At 43.1% G+C, this 24,513-nt stretch overlaps 1 protein-coding gene across 2 annotated transcripts in view; it reads left to right on the forward strand.

The window, feature by feature from the left end:
- Positions 1-22,733, forward strand: part of GRHL2 (grainyhead like transcription factor 2) — a 63,791-nt gene extending 41,058 nt beyond the window's left edge. Inside the window, exons 10-16 of one of the 2 annotated variants that reach the window (XM_035319040.1) lie at positions 5,482-5,569; positions 5,656-5,795; positions 7,975-8,006; positions 9,408-9,502; positions 14,092-14,177; positions 19,551-19,615; positions 20,386-22,733. In XM_035319040.1, the coding sequence (XP_035174931.1) occupies positions 5,482-5,569; positions 5,656-5,795; positions 7,975-8,006; positions 9,408-9,502; positions 14,092-14,177; positions 19,551-19,615; positions 20,386-20,500 (621 nt within the window). In that variant the 3' untranslated portion in view covers positions 20,501-22,733. The remainder of the gene's footprint in view (positions 1-5,481; positions 5,570-5,655; positions 5,796-7,974; positions 8,007-9,407; positions 9,503-14,091; positions 14,178-19,550; positions 19,616-20,385) is intronic. The other variant, XM_035319041.1, reaches the window with a different exon arrangement.
- The last annotated feature ends 1,780 nt before the right edge of the window (positions 22,734-24,513 follow it).

Genomic DNA, 24,513 nt, shown 5'->3' on the forward strand with positions numbered 1-24,513 from the left:
ACACCTTGGTTGATGGTTTATTATTATTGCTATATTTTAGACCTAATTATTATTTTTTTTTTCCCCCAAAGAATTTATATGTTTCATGGTAGAATTTGATCCAGCTGTATTATAAACCTGGCAGGATATCACCCAATTATTTTACTGCTTTGCAGCCTCTTTGGCCCTTATTCCTTGGCTTGTGAGCAATGTAGTAGGACTGTGTAAGGACAGCATGTTGTAGGTCATGGCACAGGAACATCAAAATAATCACAGAATGCATGAAGGTAAAGATGAGATCGCTGCTTGGAAAGTACTGACCATAGGTTCCTGCGAGTGCCAGTCTGATGGTTTTATCCCTTCTGTCTCTAACAGCCAAGATAGGTATCACAAACTTTGTGGAGAGGTCTCTGATGGAAAAAGGCACTTTTCCTTAAAAGTCTGCTAATCTGTCTTTTACTATACACTAGAAAAAAAAAACACAACGAGTCCCAATGATAGATACAGCTAATGGTTTATTTTCTGTTTGATTACAAACAGTTATTTTGGGAGCTTCGGTGAAACTTAGGTGTTGCTATGGCTTTCTTATTAAAAGGTGACTGCAAAAATATGTTAACCAGTCCCATTTTGTGATTCAGTAACTTTTGATTTTTGCTCACTTCTTCTTTTGCATACTTTGCTTCTTTGCAATGGTTTCCCTCACTCCTTTGTGGGAATCAATAAGATGGGGCCGTAATTTTCATCATCAAAGTGTAGATCCTGCTTTAATGAGTCCGACAATGTCATGGTCAGCTGTATAGATCACCAGGTAGAAACAGTTGCTCAGAAATGTTATCTCTGTGATGATTCTTAGATGTGTAGCATGACCATGCTTCATTTGTGTTTAACACCTGGCAGCCAATGGACTTCATCCCTGCTGGGAAAGATCTTCCAGGGAGGATTCGTGCCTGGATTGTAGTCAAGGTTCAGGGATTCAGGGGCCTGCATCTATTTAAGTGACTTGGAAGTTTATCTAAATTAGTCTTCCCATCTTACAGATGGGAACAGAAAGGCAAAAGGCCATGCCCTAGGCAAGACGTAGCATTAACTTTTTAATGGAAAGGGCAAGAGTTCAACTGTTCCTGGTCTCTGTGCTGTTGCTCCTTCCCCTTTTTCAGTTAGTTCCCTTGTTGCTGTCTTGACAACAAGATCTCGAGGGCTAATCAGTCAGTTGTATTACTGGAGCAAAAACTTTGAAAGTAATGAATGTAAATGTATGCAGCGAGGTCTTCTTGCAGTCAAAGTGTTATGCTTTTAATTGTAACTTTGAATGTCAAATATTTAGAGATTTGAGGCTACAGGTGGATGTTAAAAGCTCCATAAATATCAAAGTAACAAGTCATTTTCATCTATCTGGTTTTGAAAAGCAATTAGAAAAATTTGAATTATTAAAAAAATAAAAAGGAAGGAAATTCAGAACACAAACTCATCGAGGGTGACCTGTAGCCACAACTGGTGGAGATTTTGAATAATACATGTTCATTGCATCTGTTGGCTTAATTGGTACTTCAAACATCCAGACGAGGAAGCAGGAAATGAATGTTAAGACTTTTAATCAAAACTGTCTCAAAGCAGAAGAGGAGATCACAGGGGCAGTTAAAACGCTGTGCATATCAAAACTATATTGAAAGTGGGAACTGGAGGGCTCCAGGGTATTGATAATGGGATATGTATCTGTATAATATAAATGTATACATGCATACACGCACAGCTTTTTAACTTAATGCAGGGCTGAAGATGAATTAAAGGAATGAAAATGAATGGAAAGTATCTAGGTCAAATCACTGATGATTTGTGCTCATTGGCACTTAGAGAGTCTGAGGCCTGATTCAGCCCTCACTTGGTGCTGGTGTGTCTGTACTGACATCAGGTAGTCACTGTGCTTTTGTAAGTACACAAATGATTGGAGAAACAAAGCTTGATTGTAGGCTCAGCATGGCAGTTATGTTTCTGTCTGCACAGGAACCATGCAGAAACCATCCCCACATTGCACTCAGCAGGAGGTAGGTGGTGGGGCTGGACACGGTCATCTTTTCCAAGATACCAAAATAAATCCTGGCAATGTTTGATGGGGTGCTGCTAATGGAGGGTTCCTGGATCTATTTCTCCTCCAAGACTGTTACCCGCCCTCTAGTGACAATGACAGGATTTACTGCCTGTTAGCTAAAGGCAACAAAGCCAAGACAATTTTTGCCCAACTCTTTGTCATGATTTTTTTTTTTAAAAAAAGTATTATGGGGCCATTTTAAAAAGCAGCAAACATAATCATTTTATACATTTTAGAAGGATGAATTGCACCGTTATGCCCCCATCTGACAACCATGAAGAGAAGCTGATGAGAAAACTGCCTAATTTATTGCAATTATCTGGATTAGGGGAACTACACAGTAAATTCCTCCCACCTAAGTGCTGAAATGTATCTTAGTTTGAAACGTGGAAGAGAAAACATTTTTGTTCCTGATAGTGTTCTTACAAATGGTCTGTCTGCAGCAATGGTGCCTCTTTAGGACCAGCAGATGTGTTTATATATTAACCTAGTTAATTCACAGGTAAACGTGCCTAGTTTTTAAGAAAAACATTTGCTGATAGATTATGTCCTTCAGCTGCAACACAGCATACACGTTGTGGAAAGAGTATCTCTGAAGAAATAAAGCTGCGTTTAGCTAAGTGGCACATATTATATATATATCTTAGTATTTACTTGGACACTTACTGAATTTTAGTATTCTGTTACACATAAACTAGGGAGCAACACAGACTCGGATCCAGTGTGTGCTTTATGTAACATAAATGTATGGAGATAAGGGCTGCGAAGGTTGTAATCATTTGTTTGCTCCCCATTCATTCTCCAATCTTTTGTCCATGTTTATTTTCCAGTAGACAGTCTTCAAAGCAGCTGTTATAGTGCACATCTTGTTTTCTCAGCGCTAACTCTCTCTGCTCTTGCTGTCTTTTTGTCATGTGCAGATCTCTTTTGCTACATTATGATAAGAGAATATAATTTTTATTCTTTAAGGAGGTTGTCAGGGAAACTTGCCACCAGGCCTATTTATATTTATATATTGCAAGATGCTTTAGCCACCGTGTATGAAGGCACTAGGAATTCAGAGACATACTGATTTTCTCTACGTGATTAGCCTTGCTAAAAAGAAGCAGAAACATTTGTCTGGCCAAATACCGTAATATTGTTCCAAAATAAAATAAATCAATCCTGTTTTCCTTACTCCGAAGTACATGTTGTTCTGAGTACATGCAGTGCCTGCCATCTTGTCTCCACTTTGGATAGCGGTGGAGTAAATGGACTGTTAAAGGGCACGGTGCAATTCTAATTACCTGTAAGTCTTCAGCTGTAAAGAGAAGGAAGCCGAAGTCTGTGGGTCTGTCCTACCCGACGGGGAACACTTCGGCCTTCACCTAGAAGAAGGTGCACACATGAGCTTCGTAGTGGGGATGGGAGTGGTTCTTATGATGGCAAGGGCTTCCCTGGGCTGGAGCCAGAGTGCTTAACATCTTGCAAGACATAGTCTTAAATGAGTTGAAGACTTGGAAATAAAACAACATATTTTGAATCAGCTGAGATTCATAAGAGGGGTTTTGCTAATGGTTGGTTATGGAAGTACTAATTGCACTCATACAGAGTCCAGATATCAGTGAAAAAATGAAAAACTCATCTGTTATTTGACCTAATTTGTAGTGCCCCTACGAGAGGATTATTTCTTCTGTCCTGATATGCAAACTCTGGTTTATTAGATAAGACTCAGCTGTGAAAATGGCCCAGCAGAAATGCTGGTATGCAAAAATCCTGGTGTGGTCCCTTGTTTCGGCACCTATAGCAATGACGTGTGTCACGCAGGCTTGGGTGGCCCCTGCACTGTGTCATTTTTAATGAGAACCTTTCTGGTTGTGTCAACGGGCTTCATCTCCAAGCTGCTTCCAATTATTGGTGATCTCTGGCATTGCCTTTCTGAAGTGGCTGTGGCACAGCTGAGTGCTGGCGGGTGGGTACGGCTGCCCTGCTCACATTGCCCGTGTCCCAGGGGCCTTGGGTGTCGTGGCTCAAGTGGGTGAAGACAGAGCTGTCAGGCTTTCTTGGGGTCGTAGTTACAGAGACAATCAAAGAAAATCTTTGCAGTCAGAGCTGTAAAACCGAAAGGTAGGGCTGTGGTCAGCCTTCCTCAGGACACTGGCAGTAAGGCATGGTTTTTGCCTTTGTTAAAGAACAGGAAGCCTTAAAAACAATATTGTTAAGGGCACAGCTCTGAACCTGTTGGATTTGATGAAACACCTGTGGCTGAGGTCTGTGAGCACTGGCTGGAGCCTGGATCTGAAGGCAATGTTTCTGGTAGATACCCTCATAATTTTTTAAAATACGTATTCTACCTCTTCCAGCCTCTGGAAAGCCATTGATAGATCACAGCCAAGAGCAAATCTTTTCTTTCCTTCTTTTCAAGCTTTGTTCACTGGCTCTTGTGTGAATTTTTCCTTCCTGGGTGAATATTTTTGGCTCCCCCATTTCCCCTCCCTCCACTTTCCTTTACAGAAACTTCTAATTTTAATTTGCAAGAGATCTCTAATTTTGCCTGCTGACTGTCTGAGAGCATATGGATCTTTAATACACTTCACAAGATGACTGTATTCATATTTATAAAGTAAATTAGGAGTACTTCAAAGGAGGTGTTGCTGCTTTTTATGTCAATAACAACTTTTATTTTCTAAACTTATTGAGAGTGTATTTACATAACAGAAGCCTGCAACTTCCCAGGAGTTCCTAGGGCCTAATAGGGTAGTGCTGCAATGCCTTCCAGTTTCTCCAGGGCTTTTTTCCCTGTTTGAAATGCCTGCATGTTTCTGTATGAGCCTTTGCACTGCAAACAAGCTGTTGGAGCAGAGTTCTTCCACTGGCACACCTCAAAGGCGTTTACAAAGCTATCTGGAGTGGAGCTCTCCTGCCCCTAAACAAGGTGGGTGGTGGAGAGTTTAGGGAAGAGCTTAACATAGACGTGATCTAAGATGACAGCAATCCTGCAGGTGCTTTACGTCAGTACACACACAAAGTATTTGGGCTGAGCCCTCCATCCTGCGCTGAGATACTGGGACCAGGATGCCCTGTGTGCTGGGTGTGATAGCAACAGGCCACCTCTAGACCCACACGGTGCCCAAGCCATCGGTCCCATCTCCAAGCCAGCTGCAGTGACGCACACGGGTTTACTCCTCTTGCTGGCACAAGCCCTGGGGGCTGCTGGGTGTGCCAGCACAAGTTTGGGAGACGGATGCTTGATACGGAGCTGGCTGGCCTTCCACATTCCCCAACAACCTGGTGGAATTCAGCTGTGATGGGATAACCGGTCTCTGTTTTGGCATTTCTGAGGTGCCTGTAGCCGTGGTTTCAGCTGCATTGCAGGGGATGATGCTCACAGTGATTCCTCTGAGGCTAATATCTGTGGGTTGTCTTTTTTCCATCAGGGAGCAGAAAGGAAAATCCGAGATGAAGAGAGGAAGCAGAACAGGAAGAAAGGCAAAGGCCAGGCATCCCAAACCTCATGTAATAACTGTGAGTAAGATGGGCCTCCCTGGTTTGGACTAAGTCACACCTAACGTGTCCCCTCTCGTAACCACATTGCTTTGTGATCCTCCTAGCAGCCGAAGGGAAGCTGAGTGCACTCCCTCTGCAAAAGAAGAGTGATATCACCTTCTTCAAAACAATGACTGACCTGGATTCCCAGCCAGTTCTCTTCATACCAGATGTTCATTTTGGAAACCTACAAAGAACTGGACAGGTAGGAAATGATAATGAGGCGAGCAGGTGTCCACCTGCTGTCCAGCTGCACGTGCTCTCAGGCAGGTTTTACAAAAACAAAGCACTGTTACTGGTGGCTGCTTCTTTCAGCTCTCATTTTTGGTAAATGCAGTTCTTGGTGAGTCACTTAGCAAAGAGCTTGCAAGAGAAAAATGCCTTCCTTATTTCTGGGTGTTGAAAGAGGGCGTTTTTGTTTCATTAGTAACTATTTTGTGTTTGTAGCAGTTTTATCATTCTTTTGCTAGTAAGAAGGAGTGGAACAAGCAGTCAAGAATTTTGAAATAGGTTGATTTGTGACGTGAGTCTTAGTTGTGTGTTGTTTTTTTTTTTGAATGTGCTACATGGCTTGATGAGATGAAGTGCCACCTTGTGGTAAAAGAGATCTCCCTCACTCTGATGGCTGAAAACAAAGACCAAGCTCCTTGCATAAAGAAGTCAAGAGTAGGCTCACCAAATACCACTGCCCGTTTTCTGTAGGCACTACCTAGAGACCTGGTAATTCTTTAGAAGAAAATATTTGCACTCTGCAGGATAGTATAGGAAGTAAAAAATCTATCATACTAATGCTAATGTTCAGTATTGGCTTAGTGTTGAAGTCATGGACTCATTATCGCCAGTAAGTATGAGAAAGTCTCTGCTGACCTGACTTTTTAAAGACCTACTTTATTGCATGGTGGTAAATTGCAAACCTGAATTATAGGGTCAACTCTGACAATTTCGTGAATACGAGCCTGTTATTTATTAGCCTCTCAGGGACTGGAATGAGACCTTTCTGCGTGTGTTTATAAAGACGAATTGTAGATGATGAAATTTTACATGCATTTTGCTGCAAAATATTAAAGTAATGAAGATTAAATTACACCGAGTTGGAATCATCATTTATTTTAAAGCCGTGAGGATTGTGGTAGAGCAAAGCACAAAGAGTGCAGACATTGCAATCACAGCTGTCACCGACTTACTCTCCAAAACTGGAAAGACGCCCACTCACATATCAGTGCTGGGTTCCTTCTGTCCTCATGGCTTTCAAATCAGAATGAGGATTTGTCTCAAAACAGGAGAAGGTGGAAGCATTCCTCAGTGTATGTAACCCGGTAAATAATTTTCTAAACTAACTGGAAGATACCCCAGTTTGCTAGCTCTTAGGCAGTGTTCAGCCCTCTCTTTCACTGTTGCCCAGGTTGCAGTATCAGCATTCTTGCTATCCTGAACTTTTAAAATTGTGCTGTGTATCAGTTGATATAAGAATGGTTTGTTACGATGGTGTTGTGTAGCCACTTTCAGCTCCCAGACTTAAAATGAATTTCAGATACCGTAGAATTCAGCTTCACGCACACCTGAGCTATATTGATTGTAATGCTCAGAAGTCAAAGCTCCCAGTGCCAGCCAGACGTGTGCTGCATCTTGCCAGAATGAGCACTGGGAACCTCTCTGGGGTCCCTCCCTCTGCCCCAGCAGACTCCAGTGCCGTGCCTTCACCCCGTGCACGCTCAGCAGCTGAAGTCCTGGTGTGCTTGTTGGTTTGGAACCGCAGTGCAGGCATCTCATAAAGGAATTTGGCTGCCTGTTGTGTAAAGCCTTTGGCAATGGACTGTGATTTTATACCTCTGCTGCTGCCGCTAGCCACATTTCCTGCTGTTGTAAGCCTGGTCCCAGTGAATGTGAGCTAAACTGATTTACACAAAACAATGATCTGGGCTTCTGCTCCTGCCTGCAGCCTGTGCAAGAAATATCATCTGTACCACTAGCAATTGCTTTTCCATTATCCTGTGGTTTAATATTGGTCCTCATTGTTTAATTAGATTTTCAGACAGCATTAAACACCTACTAAAGTCTTGTGAGTGTTGTGGCTTAAATTGTATTAAGGATAATTTAGGTAGGAGTGATCTGATTTAGAGAATTGTAAAATAATTGGAAAATAATACAAAACAGAGGAGAGGACAATGTCTGTCAAAATGCTCTGATATATATCCAACAGCAGTTATTCCAAGATGCATTTTATCCAGATCAAAATTAGTAGTAGACATGTTTGTGTTTTATGGAAAGAGAAGGATTTTTAACAGATTAAAAACTTCAAACCACTTGTCTTTTCTCCCATTTGAAGTTATTCTGTTAAGCAGGTGTCTGAGTTTTGGGAATAATTTATTTTTCTTTCATTTTAGGTTTACTATAATACAGATGATGAGAGAGAAGGGTAAGACATTTATTGTTTCACTTTTTTTTTGTGGTTAGCAGTTCAAACTCATAGAAAGCAGGCATAAAGACTTGAAATCGGATAAAACTGGTCCCCTCTCTCTGCTTTCCCTTATGTTCTCCCATCACTGATGGTAGGTGAATAATATGTGGAACTGGTAGAGGGAAGGTTTATTTTATGGTATCTTTTCCTTCATGTGAACTGGCTTCTTTTTATACTTTTTTTTTTTTTTTTCTTATATTTCCAAGTAAAACCGCTCAAAGAGCCATAAGATTCAACACAGGGTCAGGACAATATACTTGATAATAAAGTGTCTTTTATATAAGAATTCTCAAATCATCTTAAAAAAATGAATTCTTTAATGAAGCACTGAAATTTGCCCTGTTCCTGGAGGCTGTTTCACAGCACACGTGTGTATGTGACAAATACAGGAAATGCAGAGAAAATGCCCCGGTACCTGAGGAGATAGAGAGAGAATGGGGGAGATCTTGGGACAAAGGGAAGGCTGGAAGTGGGAGCACCCCCTGTCTGGCTTTGGAGGCACTGGAAAATTGCAGAAAGTCCCTCAAATAGTTATGAGATGTCACAAAGTCAGGACTTCAGTGTGGTTGGCTGAAGTTCATCAGTATTAATTGTGATGTGTGCAACCTCTATGCTTTTGTAAGGTCCTTGAATCCCAGGTGACCTCCCACAAACTGAGCTCGCGAATGCCTGCAAAAGGTGGCCTGTGGTAGGCGGTGGCTGAGCACTGGCGGCTAACGTCGACTTCAAGACAAGAGGTCCTTTTTTGCTTCTTTTATGAAGCTAATGTTCTTCATAAGGCTTACGGTGGAAATGCACCACCCTCAGCTCTCTCTCCAAGACTAAAAGGAGACACCGAGTTACTCCAGGGCCGTCGTGTCTTGAGCCCTCAGCTTCTCAGCAGAGCCTGTCAGCTTTGGGCTGGATCTGTTCCCACATGTTACTCCTTTTGAAACTCACTGGGTTGTGTGGCCTTGGATTTTAGAAATGTGTTCAGTGTTTCCTGAGGCTGTCTCGTTGACCCAAAAGAGCAGGTGATGTAAATGTTCATGAACCAATGTGTAAAAAAACAGCTTCACATCCTTTCTTAGTTGCTTCTTTTCCCCAACTTGCCTTGCCTAAATATGTAAACATTTAAGAGCCCTTGGTGTTTTCTAAATAGTATGTAACATCAGAGTACATTTTCCTGTCACCTGTCACAGCCAGTCACTCCAGGCAACTTGAGAGGCTTGGAGAATTCAGATAAGCATCAAAAGCTAAATCTGTGCAGTTTCTGGTCGTTACTTGAGTAGCTCAAGTGAATCATAACTGCTGCTGTTGTCCTTTCTCTGTTGGGAGCACAGTTTTATCGTGACGTGGCCCCTGTTGTGTGTTTTCTAGTAGCAGTGTCCTGGTTAAGAGGATGTTCCGGCCCGTGGAGGAGGAGTTTGGTCCATCCCCTCTGAAACAAATAAAAGAAGAAGGCCTGAAAAGAGGTAACAGTTCTAATAGCTGGTTACTACGAATGCTCTGTGACTTCTGCCCTCAAGCAGAGAAGAACATGTTTGGCTCAGACCAAGGCAGTTGTTTGATGCTAGTGCAAATATGGGGCAGATGGAAGAAGAAGGTATCATCACACCTGCCAGTATACAAGGAGGCATTTTAGCAAATGCTAGTAAAAAAACAGAAAATAAAAATGAGGAAGAGCTGGGTACTGTCTCAAGCAGGGATTACGATACAAGTGCGTATGAAATGCGAAAAAGCTCGAAAGTTTCTTGGTCCTTAGCCAAGCTACATAGTTCATAAATGTTCTAGTAGCGAGTCTGTGGTTGTTTATTTTTAACTTTTGCTCCTCTTTTCTGTTCTGGCTGGGATCACAAACAAATATGCAAGATGCACTGGGTCAAATACAGAGACATTACACAGGCAAGTTTATGCTTGTACTCACTGCAGAGTGAGATCAGCCTGAATAAAACCTCACAACTTTCGTACCCAATTAGAAAATTAACACATGGAGAGACATCCTCCAGCTGACCCAGCTGAATTTTTATTTCCTTTAACTGTTTTTTACTGCCTTTAGAGAATACTGCCACAGTCACATTTCATATGTGCTGAAACAGAAGCCCTGCTCCTGTTTTCCAGTTCACTCCAGTGCAGGTTAGCTTGAGTAACATGCAAGCAGTGGTTTAGGCAGAGCTGTCAAATTTGCGTGAAGGTAAAGATGAGCCTATGGTGGCTTTGTCCACAAATTATGCTTTGTGTACAGTCACAATGCAGAGCTATATATGTAATAAAACACCACACTGCCACAGTTGGGCGCTCTGGAGAATATTTGCCGTTTGCTCAATCTCCTGAGTTCCGTCATGTAAGCTTATTGGAGAATCCAGGGGTTGGACCAAGCCATGCAACTCAAACTCACCAAATTTTTTGAGGGTCACCCATTATTTTGTGAGACAACAAGGCAACTGTGTAGAAGTGAGCTCAGCTGTTCTTCTCTGTGCCACTTTAAAGCTCATTTGAGCTTGTTAGGAACACTTTCATAACCCTGAATTTTCTCTGTGGGTAAGGATGGTGTGCTTGAATCAGGGGAAGCATACAAGGCTACAGGATGGCGATTGGTATCTCTGTAGAATAAGTGTAAACGTATTCTTCCTTTAATTAAGTCTTCAGTTAGTAATGTGAGGTCAGCACTGGCCAAAGGATTGTATCTGTTTGACTCAAGGCCTTGACCAAATTCCCATTATCAATGTGGGTTCCATTAAGCAGAAGTGGACAGCCACAAAGGCTACATAAAGATCTGTCTTTCGCTGAAGTTTCACCTGGGTTTCCCAGCTGGAAGCCTGGCGAGTTTCCTGCAGGGAGATACTGATTTGCTTTGATTATTCCTGTCCTTTACTGTGGTTAGTTGCTTTAATATCATCCAGGAATTTCAACCATTTCAAGAGGAAGATTTGAAAGAAAAAAATGTTTTTCAACTGGTGACAAAACTATGTTAAATAATTAAATCCAGGAGAGGCACGGAGTCGGAGGAGCTGGAGGATGCTCTCTTCCTGCTCAGTGTTTCTCGCAACTTGGGCTGTCTTGGCTGGAGGCCAAGCCTCTTCCAGGGTAGCCTTTGCTCTGGTGAACTTCCTGCCGTCAGGAGCCCTACATCTGGGGTTGTGCTGATGGAGCACAGCTCCATTTGAACCTACCCACTTGACAATCCTGTCTTTGCCACAGGAGTCACCGGGTATTAAAATCTTCTGCTGTTTTTCCCAGGCTTAGCTGTACTAGATTTTTTCTCCCAGACATATTTGGTACATCAGAATCAGTAACTTGAGAGCAGGTATAGATGGGGCTGTAATATTTGAGAAAGAGCAGGTCTGATATGAGGAAATACGCATATAAGGCAACGTAATCCCAAGGTGACTCATTATCAGAGCAGTGCAGGTAAGTAGCACCCAGTGAGGGGTCCAAGCCCAGCCGAAGAGCTGAAGTGACAGTGTGTAGTTTCACTTCTGCCTGCTGGAGCTAATTGTGATACTCTCCAGTGGAAACAGAATTATTAAGGGAAGAATAATCTCCCTTCACGAGAACAGTGATCTGAAAAGGTTTGCAAATCACCAGACCACAAGGTTTATATTCTCACACAGGTAGCTGCATCTTTTTGAATTTCTTTCATCTCCTTGGCTCTAAGGGAGGTACAAGTGCCCAACATGAAGTATGTTATTCTGTACCAGCCGTGCTGCGTGGCTAATCACTCGCCTGGGCTCGTGGCCTTTCTCTGGTTTGAGTTCTCACTAACAATTTTCAAATCACTTTACCTTTCAGACTTCTGTGGGAGTTTCCCATTAATTATAAATTCAGCAACCCTGTTACAAATCAGAGAGATTTCCAGTCCTGTAGTGTTTTGCTCTAGCTTCTGTCTCTGCAGAGAGTTATGTTAAACTATTCTCAATAATTTTGGATTCATAAGAACTAGAGTTTTGTGAACCATCCCCGTGGCGCACAGAATTCACCCTGTGGCTCTGTTAGCTTTTGTGCCTAGGCCATCACTGAAAAGTCCAAATGTAGAAAGGGAAAGCCTGGTCACAGCTACCAGCCCTGCTTTCCTTGGGCTTGAGGTTTGGTGGCAGCACTGCTGAGTCAGGCAGAGCCCTTGCTGCTCCCTGGCAGCATCTCCTCGCTGCAGACCTTCTCCCTGCTCTTGTGCCAGCACAAAAGTCTGCGGGCTGCCTTAGCACCTGGAGCATGGACATGGTTAGTCTGAAGAACTCAGAAAACAGGGTTATTTTTTCACTTGCATCTGCTCTTTGAGATAGTTCACCTGCAGGAGGATTCGTGGGGACAGCCCAGAATAACAGAGCACAAGGGCAGGGGTGGGACAGGGACTTCTGAAGGCGTCACTGTCACCAGGAGGCATTTCTGGAGAAGCGCCCTAGTGAATCAAAGCTGGGATTTTCACACCTGTCACGGGGAAAGAAAAAGCACACAACCCATATATGCTTACTAATCCTGGCTCTGTGTGCGTGTACCAGTGATTCAAGTTGCCCGTTATCCTTGTAATGGATCCTCCACTCAACATAACATTGCCTGACATGCCAAACACAACAGAGATTTAAAGCTCCGCGCTCGGATTGTGTAACGTCCCCAGCTTTAACCTCGGACCGAGGGTCTTCTCCTCCTTTCAAATACGTTTGTAATTATCAAGGCTGGCAGATGGCTCCGGTGTTTGGAAAGCTGGGAGTTACAGGACACCCTTCTAGCTGCAAGAAAAGAGTTATTGGATTAATAAAAACGTCAGTACAGGTAAAATTAGCACCTTGAGTGAGTGCTCACTGATGCAAGGAAGCGTATCAAAACCAATCCAGTTTTAACTGCTGCGGTGGTTTTTTTGCTTCTTTATATTCTGACTGTTATTTAGGTTGTCACCCAAAGTTATCTCAGCTTCTAAGTCTGTTGTTACCTTAAGAAGGACACTTTCAGGCAGTTTCCAAAGACTTGTCAAAATGTAGGTAAAAGGACGTCACCATGGGTTTGCAGAGCCAATTTTGTGGTCCATACTTCTAAATTAAAGATGCAAAAACCCCACCATTGTCCCTGATGCCTGGTTTTGTAGACCAAGACAGGAGACTGATCTGGCCAGCCAAGTTTTAAACCTTTTTTCAGTCATTTGGAAACATGGGCAAAGGAGCTACAATTCAGTGCAATGGGCCTGCTACAGTCTTAAACTGAGAATTAGCTTCCAAACAGCTGCTCCTTTGTGAGAAATGCCATCTACAAGCCACCTACTGTGAAATGAAATCACCCAGTGAAGATCTCCTTTGGACTCTAAGGATGATCAGGTTCAAAATTACCTTTTTCCATCGTGGCACCAAATGATTACCAGTGCAGTCTGTCACACAGACATATCTAACAGCGCACGTGTACCTAACGTGTACGGTACTGCTAGTTGAAAAGGCAGCTTATTCAGGAAAAATCAATTTCACAGCAGCTCATTTAACCTGCTACTTTACCTGAGTAATGTGAAATTACACCTAAACCACTTCTCTAGTATTCATGTTTATTCACTTTGCATGTTTCTGCTTTGCTTTTGCCGTGTAATTAGTAAATCTCTGCCAGAGATTACCATTTCTTATCCTTTTTGTTGCCCTTTGTCTCAGAGGCTTAGCTACAAGTAACCCTTTTTGTACCTTCCTGCTTTGCTCTTGCCATGTAATTTTGCCTTTTCTGAATGTCTTTCCCATTTTTTTTGTGTGAAGCCTTGAGAGGTGCAAGCCAAGACCCAGGTATAGAGCCCCAGCTATATATATGTATATATATATCATGGAGCTTCTCTTATTTAAGTCAATGGAGGTTTAAATTCCTTAAGATATAGATTTCTCACATTAAATTAACTTGACTGGATTTTCTTTGTGTACTTTCAAAGCAACCACAGTGTCTTCCATCACTGCTGATAGGAGATTTTTTCTGCAAGTGAAAACCAGGTTCAGTGCTTCGTTTTATCTGTCATGGATTATTATTTGTTTTTCTACTCGGTGTGGGGTGTTTCATCTGTTCAACTGGCTGGACCTGCTCCAAGCTTGACTTTTTTCTGTTTCAGTGCTTTTGTATGTGAGGAAGGAGACGGATGAGGTGTTTGATGCTTTGATGCTGAAATCACCCACAGTAAAGGGGCTCATGGAAGCGGTAAGTATCCAGTGTCCCCACGTTGTTTATCCTCTTTGGTAAGAAAACTTGAAGAAGACTTGAAACGTGTTGCTGAGATATAACATAGGGACGAAGTTACTCTCAAATATATTTAAAGTATTTCATAAGGGCTTTCTGGAGCACACCTCTGAAATGTTGGCGTGTTCTGAACTGAGTGCTGTCAGCAGGTTGCTGAGATAAAATAGACTTTCAGAGCTGACTTACTGGAGACCTGACCCTTGAGGAATGGCAGTAATTAACCAGTGCCAAGGAAGCAGCGAGATGAAGGACCCACTTTCTGAAACGCTTCTTTCTGAACCGATGGTTCAGAGCCTGTTGAATCTTTTCCTGTAATGCTCACTGGCGTGTTCACAGCCAGCTTTTAAAGAAGAGGCCCAAGGATGCCGTGTTTCCATGTGAATTCCATATGGCTTTTGTGCAGTTGGTTTCTCGTGGGGCAGCTCACGAGGCAATGCAGGCAGCTCATTCATACCTCCTGTCTCAAATGCTTTCTCCAGCCCTCACTCCAGAGTGCCCTACTCAGGCCTGCCTCTTTGCTCCTTCTTTGACTTGAGTTTTCACTTGTTACCTGTTATCTGTACCTGTAAGCAGATATTTTCACATTTAATCCTATTCATAAGAGTTGATGGCTAGTAGATATGTGAAATTTGGTAAGTGAAGAGTGAAGAAGCAAGCGTGTGTCTCATTGCTTAGGTGGGGGGGACTAACGTGGGACTGACCCGTTGGACACTGAGCTGATTTCAGCCTTGGCCACGTGTAGGAGAGGAGATGGGAATGGATAGAAGTGTCTCCAGAGAGCGCATCTGAGTGCTAGAAGTATATGTAGTCATGCTCTCATAAAATTATCAATGTCTTCTTGTATGTATCAAACGCTTAGAGTGCAGCAAAGAGTTATTTGGCCAGAAGCAGGAAGTAAAGCTAGCTGTGACTGCAGGCCAGTTGTTCGGCAGAACACTTACGTACAATAAAAGCTAGGCTTCACTGGAAGAGGCTGCAATCTGATTCACGATAAACATAATTTTATGTTGGCTTTGTGTGAAGCTGAAAGTCAGTTATAAGCCTTCCACAACCCTTCAAGCTAACATTAATATTTTCAGTGTTCAGTGCCTCTTCATGCCTGTTCTCCAGCTACTGTGTAACATAAAAATAAAGCTTTCTGCAGAAAAGTTTTCCAGAAGTTTTCTGCATACCTCCTTCAGCACAGGTTTCTGCATACCTCTCTCAGCACAGCTGCTGACTCAGTGGCATGTATTCAGCATCAGAGAAACGTGATCTGTTGTAAAACATCCCAGATCACTGAAAGGAACACATTCAGGAAATTTTAATTCTCTTTGGTAGGATATAATGGATAATGAATGCCAAAAAGCTGTCAAATTGCATACTTTTAAATACTCTTTCTGCAATCTTTACAGCAAATAATATAATTTGGAAATTGCACACATCCTAAATGCTCAATTCTAAACTCAGTACAAAGATTCTAGAAACCAAGGCTCTGCATTTTATAGATCCCCAGTTCTGAAAGGCAACACCAATGATCCTGAATCATACCCTCCTTTTCTATTTGCATGTTAAACATATTTTTTGTTTGTTTGTTTATCACTATTCCTGTCTGTGTCTTTCTCCACGGTTAGTTTCCCATGGTTCATGACACTATTTTCTCAGATACTATGTTTTATTGTCTCATATACCCACTTTCCATCAGAACAATCAGATTCCTTCTCTGATTTCTTTCCTCTGCTATATATCTGGAGGTCCAATCTGCAGAAGTTTGGGAGAACTCAAAAAGGGGTTCAAATGTGCGTGTGTTTTTTTTTTTAAAAAAAGATATTTGCATCCTGCAGTAGTTCATCTTGATCAATTAAAAGCAGTGAAACAATTGCCTATCACAAAGCATCATGCGTATGTGGTGCCTGACCAGCTCCAAATCCTGCTCTCAGACTTGCCTAAAGTCAGGTTAACTCTGTGCATCTCAGAAGGTGCCACAGTCCTACACTGAGCAGAATCAAATATTAATTCAAACTGTGATCTAATCTGGGAAACTCAACCATCTCCCAGTGTCTTTCTGTAATTAAAAACTCAAGTTTGACAGAGCTTGCTTAGACCACAGTTTATTAAATTTATACATGTCTTTGTGTCCTTCCAACCAAAGTCGGACAATATACCAGACCACTCCATAGAAGTAAGTTGGCAGAGATGTTTTTATACGTGCTTCGACCAGCCTGTCTTCCTGACTCCAGCAGAGAAAACGTTTCTGGTGGCTTGTACAATCAGATGTGTGCTACAGACAGACTTGCCATGCCAGGGGGGTGCACCCAAAGGGAGAACCAGCCTGTTAGTTCGCTGCCACTCTGAAGGCTGTCTCGTGGGCTCAGGCATCCTAAGGGAAGAGGAGAATTATCTACTTGGGGAATTGGAAAATGGAGATGATAAAGGAAAATACTCTAAGTAAAGATATCTTTCATTACTGTGTTATATCATGCTTGGGATCAGGTGAGAAATCCTGTTTTATATGGAGGCTGGCCAGCAGCATTTTTCCCCCCTGAGTTGGCATCAAAGCTGTTTCAGAAGAGGGTGTTAAGTGAGATGCCCTAGCAGATGCCAGCTGTCTGCTTTCTCAGATTCTGCAGCAGGACTTAGCACATTCGCACTGGAGACTCGTTTTCTGAGCCTGTGAGTAGGAGGCTCTCCCATACCCCCACTTGGAGCCTTGCTTCCACAGCTCACCATTTAGTATAATTGGTTGAATCCTTAGGGGTTCCTGAGAAATGTGCTTATTCAGTCAGCTGGAAGTCTTTCCCAAAGCTCACTAATCCCTACATGTTATATAAACCCCACACCTGTCATAGGCAGTGTGACAAGCAGGACTTTCTCAGCTCTACCTCCCATAGCTTGTGTAGGAAGTGGAGTCCCAGAGTCCCAAACCACTTTGAGCAACATTTGGTATGCGTGAGTGTTAGGTATCCCAAATATCTTAGGAAAGTTTTATGCTGGAACGTGTGGAACGCTGTATATTAGCTGCTGTTAAACCTCCTTGGCACAGTACTGTTTCTCCATGCTTGTTTATTTGTGTGGAGTCAGCAAAAAGTGTCTTCAGCACTCATCTTTACAGGATCACTAGGCTTCAGAGTTAACGCCCCGGAGAAGGAGCTGCAGCATTTCCTTATGTTCACACAGTAGCTGTGACGTTTTCAGCAGTTTCAGGTTGCAGTTTTCCTGATACTATTACAAAGGATTTTCTTCAGCTGCATGATGGAGCCACTTTTATTACTGCTTTACACGAAAGCTTAAAATTAGACATACAACAAAGCCACAGATAGAAAAATCCAGTACCAGTTTGCATACCTGATATCGTTCTACTCAGACTTTGGTAAGCAAAGCTAGAAGGTAAGAAAGAAACTGAAAACATGGAAGTTTCTGGGGAAACTTCTCTAAGACATACAAGATCTGCTGAATGCTCTAGCACCTGCCTGCCCCAGAGGAGTCCCTGGCCTCAGGTTGGGCAGCTGCCCTCCATAGGCAGCACAGGATGAGGCACTGAAGGAAAGGAGACTTGGGACATGGTACAGCCAGGAGAGAAGTGCAGGCTGAGGGGCAAGGTGTGGGTACCTACATGGTGCTTCTGGCCAGAGGCAGGTGGTTTCTTCTAATGGGGATGCTTCCCATAGATCCACCCTCGGATTTAGGTGCATAGACTGCATTCGTTGTTCATGAAGGCTGGGGGGCAGCCAGTCCCATCTGTGCTAAGGAATAGCTGGAATAATGTAGGGTGTCCTACACAGGGACAAGGCATATCCTGGGGTCCAGTCACCCTTGTTCTGCCTTCTTTGGAGCAAAACCTTGAACTCTGGAGTATGACATTGGAACTTCCTTGTAGGATGCACTTCCACCCCGTGCATAGAGCTCCTCAGCTCTCTGGATAGGAGCCATGCTTGAGGTTCAACCTGTGGCTGTTTGAATCTGTCCTTGGTGCTGAGTTTTACCCATCTCTTGCTTTTCATTTTTTGTTTCATCATGACTACTTTAATTTACTTTTCTAAAATATGACTTTTTCTCAACAGAAATCTGAGCACTTTGTGCACAAACACAAAGAAAGGATTTTACAGTGACTGATGTTTGGCAGTCTTTAAGGATTTTTAATTGTGTATTTCACTTCTCTAATGCAGAAGAGTCAGCTGTTTAGCTGCAACCTCATTTCACTTGGGAAGAGCAGGAAGTTTACTTTGTTTAGCAGCAGATTACCACAGCACATTAATCACTGACAAAAAGAAATAACCTTTTTTTCCATAATTAGTTTGCCTCTTGGGAAAATCTTCTTCTAAAATATGAGTGGTGAGACTGTTCCCTCACATAAGAGACATAATTTGGAAAAGAAACTTGTCTCACACTCAGGGCTCAGGGACATCAACTCCATGAACACACCACGGGTTTGTTGCAGAATGGACATCCAAAGAAGTTACTTTAATACCCTGCTGCAAAGCAGTACCAAAGCATTCCAGCAAAGTGCTTGTTGGTGCTGGTAGTTTGTCAGCTAAGATCTCCCTTCAAAAGTTTTCCTCTATTTTCTGCTTTATCGTTTGAGTGGATGTTAAGGGATTAATTTTAGAAGTCCTTTACCTTGTTAACAGACTTGTCTGAGGCATCTCGTCTTGTTATCTATATATTCAGACGTGAGCCAAGTATTGTCATCGTTTATCTACCCTGGTGACTAAGCTGATCTCCCTGTGAATACAGAAGCTTCCTAATCCTGTGTGTAGTATGCCTGTAGCCCTCTCCTAGGAAAAGGTACCTTGAGGATACTTTTCAGACAAAAGAGGTACCATGAAGGATCCTGTTAGCTTAACAGATACTGAAATGCCATTGAGAATTAGAATTGTGCAGTTTTTCTGTTGAGCCATCAATCCATCAGTTCCTGCTGTGTTGGTACTCATCTGTCTTCTACCTGGGGTAAGGATCCTTTGCTTTTGTGAGTCTAGAAAATCAGAACAAGAAAAGGCAGAAAGGAGGCTGATCAGATTGAAATTCCTGGGTAGAATCCAAACCTGGGAAGAGTGTTGACTCCTCAAGTGGAGCAGTAGGAGATGCTGAAGCAGTTTTGATGACTCACACCTATGAAAATTACAGTCTCCAAGTTTCTGGATGGAAAGGTAGTATTTTTTTAATCAAGATTTGTAGGATTATTCCTCCCCAAATCACCCTTAAATGAAGCTATAGTGTGGCTGTGAGAGACCTTTCTGTATAGCTATCCTGTTGAAGTTTGCAGAGATAGTGTTTTAATGCCTTGTGTAAAGAGAGAGGTGATGACATCCTATTCCTCATTAGTCTTTAATAATATTTCTTTTGTTCTGATCTCAGATCTCTGAGAAATACGGGCTGCCAGTCGAAAAGATTGCAAAACTTTATAAGAAGAGCAAAAAGGGGTAAGTGAACTAACACTAACTAGGAACTACAGCAGGATCCTTTAGAAGTATTCAGGGATCCCTGCCATGCTTGGGGCATCATTATGCTGGACAGTATAACCATTTTTAGGATACATGCCTCCAACCCTAAAATCTTGCTGTTTATGGAGACAGCAAGGGGTGTCAGAGGAGGGAACATCCACCCTGTGCCTGACCAGAATTCATAGGCTTACTGTGAAGGAGCAGAATTTATGTTTGGAAAATGTAGTTGAATACGTTGGATCTGTTTTGTAGGCCATACACTTAATAACATTGTGGGGAGAGTGTGGGGAAGGCACAGCCTTTGTTGTGAATGCAGTGTGGAGTTTCTTTGCAGCCCTGGGAAGAAGTGAGGCACTGCCCAAGTCTGACAGGCAGGCAAGCACATAGGAGAGCTGTGCTTGCTACAGGGGTTTCAGACGAGTAAATTTAGACATGAGCATCACAGCTGTGGTTTTAGAATATCTAGGCTGCTACTCCTTATCATAAACTTGAATCTCTCAATTTTAACTTTCTTACGTCTCTTACCTTGTAACTACTTCCACAAGTGGCAGCCTCTAATCCAAGGGGTATAAGGGACGGTGGGGCAGGCCTCAGTGCTGATTCTCACTCTGGTTCCTGTACTGGCATGTGCTGGAGTCTCTCCCTGCATCACTGTGAGGTTAGCGAAGTGCGTGCATGCGGTGGAGTGCCTGGCTTTCCCGTTTGCTCTTCTGGTATGTGAAAATACTGATTTTTGCCTTTGTCACTAGTATCCTGGTAAACATGGATGACAACATTATTGAGCACTACTCCAATGAGGACACGTTCATCCTGCACATGGAGAGCATTGTTGAAGGCTTCAAGGTCACGCTGACTGAGATCTAGCCTCAGGCAGAGCCCTTTTGTATGGAACCACAGCATTTCATTCTCCTTGGAAAGCAGAAGATTCCCCAGGAACTTGACAGACATTGATCAGAGAAACTGTTACAAGACTGGTTTGCAAACATTGTCCATTCTGCACACCCACTGCGTATAGACTTGGGTTTGTCAAGCACAAGGCCACTCGTTAACCTGGTCCCTTATTTATTGTTCCCCATTCTCCAGTGCACAAGCAGTTACCAGCCCCCAGATCTGTAACCAGGTGATCCACTGCAAATGTGAAGTGCAGCATTTTAATCCACGCTTTAATGTGGATAAACTCATTCTAAAACACGTTAAGGAACCATGCTGGTCCAGTTTCAGAAACATGGGATAAATCACTTTAACAGAGTTCACTCCACCATTGCTAAAAAAACAACAACAAAAAGTGCTAAAGGGGAAAGTGGCTGACAAGAGTTCACTTGCTCAGACTGATCCATATCTCTCTCTAGTGTATAGTCTTGCCAAATACCTCTGGTAGTTCTCAGCACGTAGCAATGAGGACTTGTAAGTAAGGCATTCAGCTACAAATGTCACTTGTAAGTAAATGGTAAAGAAACCATTTTAACCTTGTATATAATGTTTATAATATGCAATAATATATTTTAACTACCGTATGTGGGCATGTTTACTGCCACTATGTTTTTGTATGTATTGGGTTTAGGGTTTAACAGAATCTTTCCTAGAAGATTAGATTTCTGCGATCTGTTAAGGAGTGTGTGCTGAGAAGGTGATGACTGTGTCTGCATGCAAGCACTCCACCCCTGCCCACCCAGTTTTATAATGAAATATTGGAGCAAACGGCGCTGCAGTGTTTGGAGTGCTCTGTCACAGGGGGGCCCACTTTAGGTGCCCAGGTCCCAGTTGTAGGTAACTGAGGGCCCCATCCAGCTGTCACAAAATCCTAGAGGTACCCACGTGTCTGCTGCCTGGCGTGTTTAGAGGTACAGAAGGGACTTCTGCTTGTTTTGCTGGTGAAGTGGGGGCTTTCAAAATGGGCCCATCTCAAACCTGTGGAGGGAAAGGTGCTTTCCCCAGCAGCCTGCTCCTTAAAGCATTCCTTTAGACTGTAAGAAACAGGACTCCAAACTCTTCTTCTTAAGGGAGCTTGCTCTTGTATCTCCATTGAATAATTCTGTTTTGATTCCTAGGATAGCTGGATGTGGTAGAAGCCTGGGTTTGACGTAAGTATTTTATAGAACCTGGAACAATTTTGCCAGTGGAGACTGAGAGCTGAGGTGTGGCGATAAGTCTCTCTCACAGAGGCTGGATCTGAGCCCAGGCTGAGCTACAAGGTCACGCCATCAAATTCCACCTCTGTCTCAGGAATTCTATGGGAGAGAAAGGCTGCAGGCTGATCATACCAGAAAAGGGATCCGAGACCTGAATGTCCCCAGTGCATCCAAACCTGGCACCTGTCTCTCTCCTTTCCAGCTCCTTTGACTGTCTCAGAGAGCTCCTCACACAGCATATGGTCCTGGGGGTTTCAGTGGCAAGCAGTTCATTCCCCATGCACTGTACCAGGATCCCATGAGACAGACAGAAATGTGGGGCCTTTCCTATATGTTGCCGTTGTTTCCTTACTTTTTTCCTTCTAAAATCTGTTTTTCATTTAGTTGCAGTATTTTTTTCCTCATTAGCTGGATAATGATGTAAAGAAACACTGCCTGGTTTAACAGAGGTAAAGCAAAGACTCGGAATAGCTGACCAGTCTCATTTGGTCCCATTTTTGCATGAATCGTCCTACAAGCTCTTGCACAGTTTCTTAACTTCATTAGCAATAGCATCTTCTTAAAATCTGTTCTTCAAATGGAAAGGTCAGGTACCCGTAAAAGGTTCTGTGGGACCAGAACCTGTGGAAGCTCCAGGCTGTTCGTGTCAGAGCTAGCATAACCACAATCCAGGTATATCTGCAAAGCAAAGCCTCTGTTCTCTCTGTCTTCCTCTCGCCTTCTGTTCATTTGGTTTGTGCTTTCCTTCCCTATCGTGCCCAGCTGTGTAGTAATTCCATTGTCTTTTTCCAAATACGTACTCCAGCAAAGATGCTCTCGCTACCTTGCTTAAGAGCAGACATCCTGGGCATACAAGGGATTTAGGGAGATACGATTTGTTTCTGCTTGCCTCAGGCTCAGATAAAAAGTCTATGCTGACTTAGCCCAGATAGCTTTTTTTCCCAAAGAAAAAACAGGGTAGTTCTAGCAGGTGGCATTGTGAACTGGGGCTGGCACACAGGGCTTGTGAGCAGTGCTGTTGGTTCTTGTATTGCTCTGTTACTTGGTGGTGTTGCGATCCTAAGGAGTTTAACTCGGATCTCTCAGCTGGTCAAGATGTCCCAGCAGAAGCTGCAAGGAGCATAGGAGTAAGTGTATGTAGGATTGGAGCCCTGGCTCTGCCCGAGCAAAGCTGCCATCCAAAAAGTCTCACTTAGAGGCATGCCTGTGGCACCCGGGACGGGGCTGGGTTGTGGTGTGCTGCATTAAGAGAATTCAGGGTTCACAGAGCAGGGCAGGGCTGTCCTGGCAGCACCAGCACTCAGGTTAATATTTCATTGTCTTGCACAGGGGTGGATCGTTCTTCTTTAGTAAGCTGAGCTAGGACCTGCTGGTTGCTGCAGCATCTTGCACTGAGGAACAGTAAAGGATCAGCAAGAGCTGCAACGCTCCAGGAAATACTGGGGCTTAAGGAGCTGAGCTGCCTCTCCAATGCCATTTTAGGAGCTTTAGGTCAGGCACTGTCCAGGGAAGGAAAGTTGTTTCCAAGATTAACTGAAAGCTTTTCTAAATATATCTGTAAGTGTACAAATTCCCGGTCAGTAGCAAGAGAGCTGATCCTCCTGCCTTTATTTTCATCTCACAGTCTCACTGAAGGTGGCAGGGCTGAGGAAGAAGAGTAAGACTTACCCTGATAGAGCATTTTAAAACAACTATTAGATGCATCACGAGCACCAAAGACATTACAAAGAACACATCACCCGGCACCCGCTCACTTGTAGTTACATCAGCTGCTGGAGGAGCACTGAACCCTGGGTGCTGGTCATGGCGAGCTACAAGCTCCGGGCTCACCACCTCTGAGGGCTGGTTGGTCAAAGTCAGGATGTCAGGGGGATGGGGAAGGGCCAGTATTAGTCACGCAAACTTCTGAAGCAGGGGCCTGCTTTGTGCCCTGCTTGATTCAAAGGTCACGAGGAGTACAAAGGTCTTACATATATATTGTTTAAATGTGCATGTTGCTTTTGTTTCATGACAAAGATTGATTAGCACTGTATCTTCTAAATATCATGAGTTAAATGGAAGCAAGATTTGGCCATGGTTCAACAGGGGACGGAAGTATCTGTGTCCTCCTTTTGTCTCTTTGTGGCACTGTGATGGTTGGTTTTTTTCAAAGGAACAAAACTCTCATTTCCTTTCCTTCTTCAAGACAGCAGTCTTGAACCTTAGCTAGTGCAACCTCAAGGGTGGCTGGCTGCTCAGCTCATTTTCCATGTGAAGAGTGAGAGCCATGTCGTGTCTGTAGATGTGTTAGTTTTGAAAGATGCTGACAGAGAGATGCAAATGGCAGAGCAGTCTTCTAAGCTTTCATTTCTGTCCCTGCCACAGATTTGGCACTATGACTGTCCATTTGGTGGTTTATTATGCAAACCCAAACCTCAGCCTTTAGTTGCCTTCTACACAGTCAGGTGCTTATATGTCCAAAATAAAGGGCATCCTTTCAGTGAAGCTTTGTTGGTGTGTGGTGATGTCCTCATCAAGATACTCTGGAGGGCTTTTATCACTGAATGTTAACTACAAAGAAAATGGCTTCTCTCTTTCTCTCTTTTTTTTCTATGTGTCTTTTCTCACGAAGTCTTTGGTCAATGGAATTCAGAGATCAAGTAGCTTTCTTGTATATTTTCCTCTTTCAGTCTACGGATGGTTTAAGTGTAAATTAATTCAACAATTAGTAAAAACTAAACTCTCCAGCTGTCAGAGTTGCTGTATATT

Source organism: Oxyura jamaicensis, chromosome 2, assembly GCF_011077185.1.
Source record: "Oxyura jamaicensis isolate SHBP4307 breed ruddy duck chromosome 2, BPBGC_Ojam_1.0, whole genome shotgun sequence".
Lineage (NCBI taxonomy): Eukaryota > Metazoa > Chordata > Aves > Anseriformes > Anatidae > Oxyura > Oxyura jamaicensis.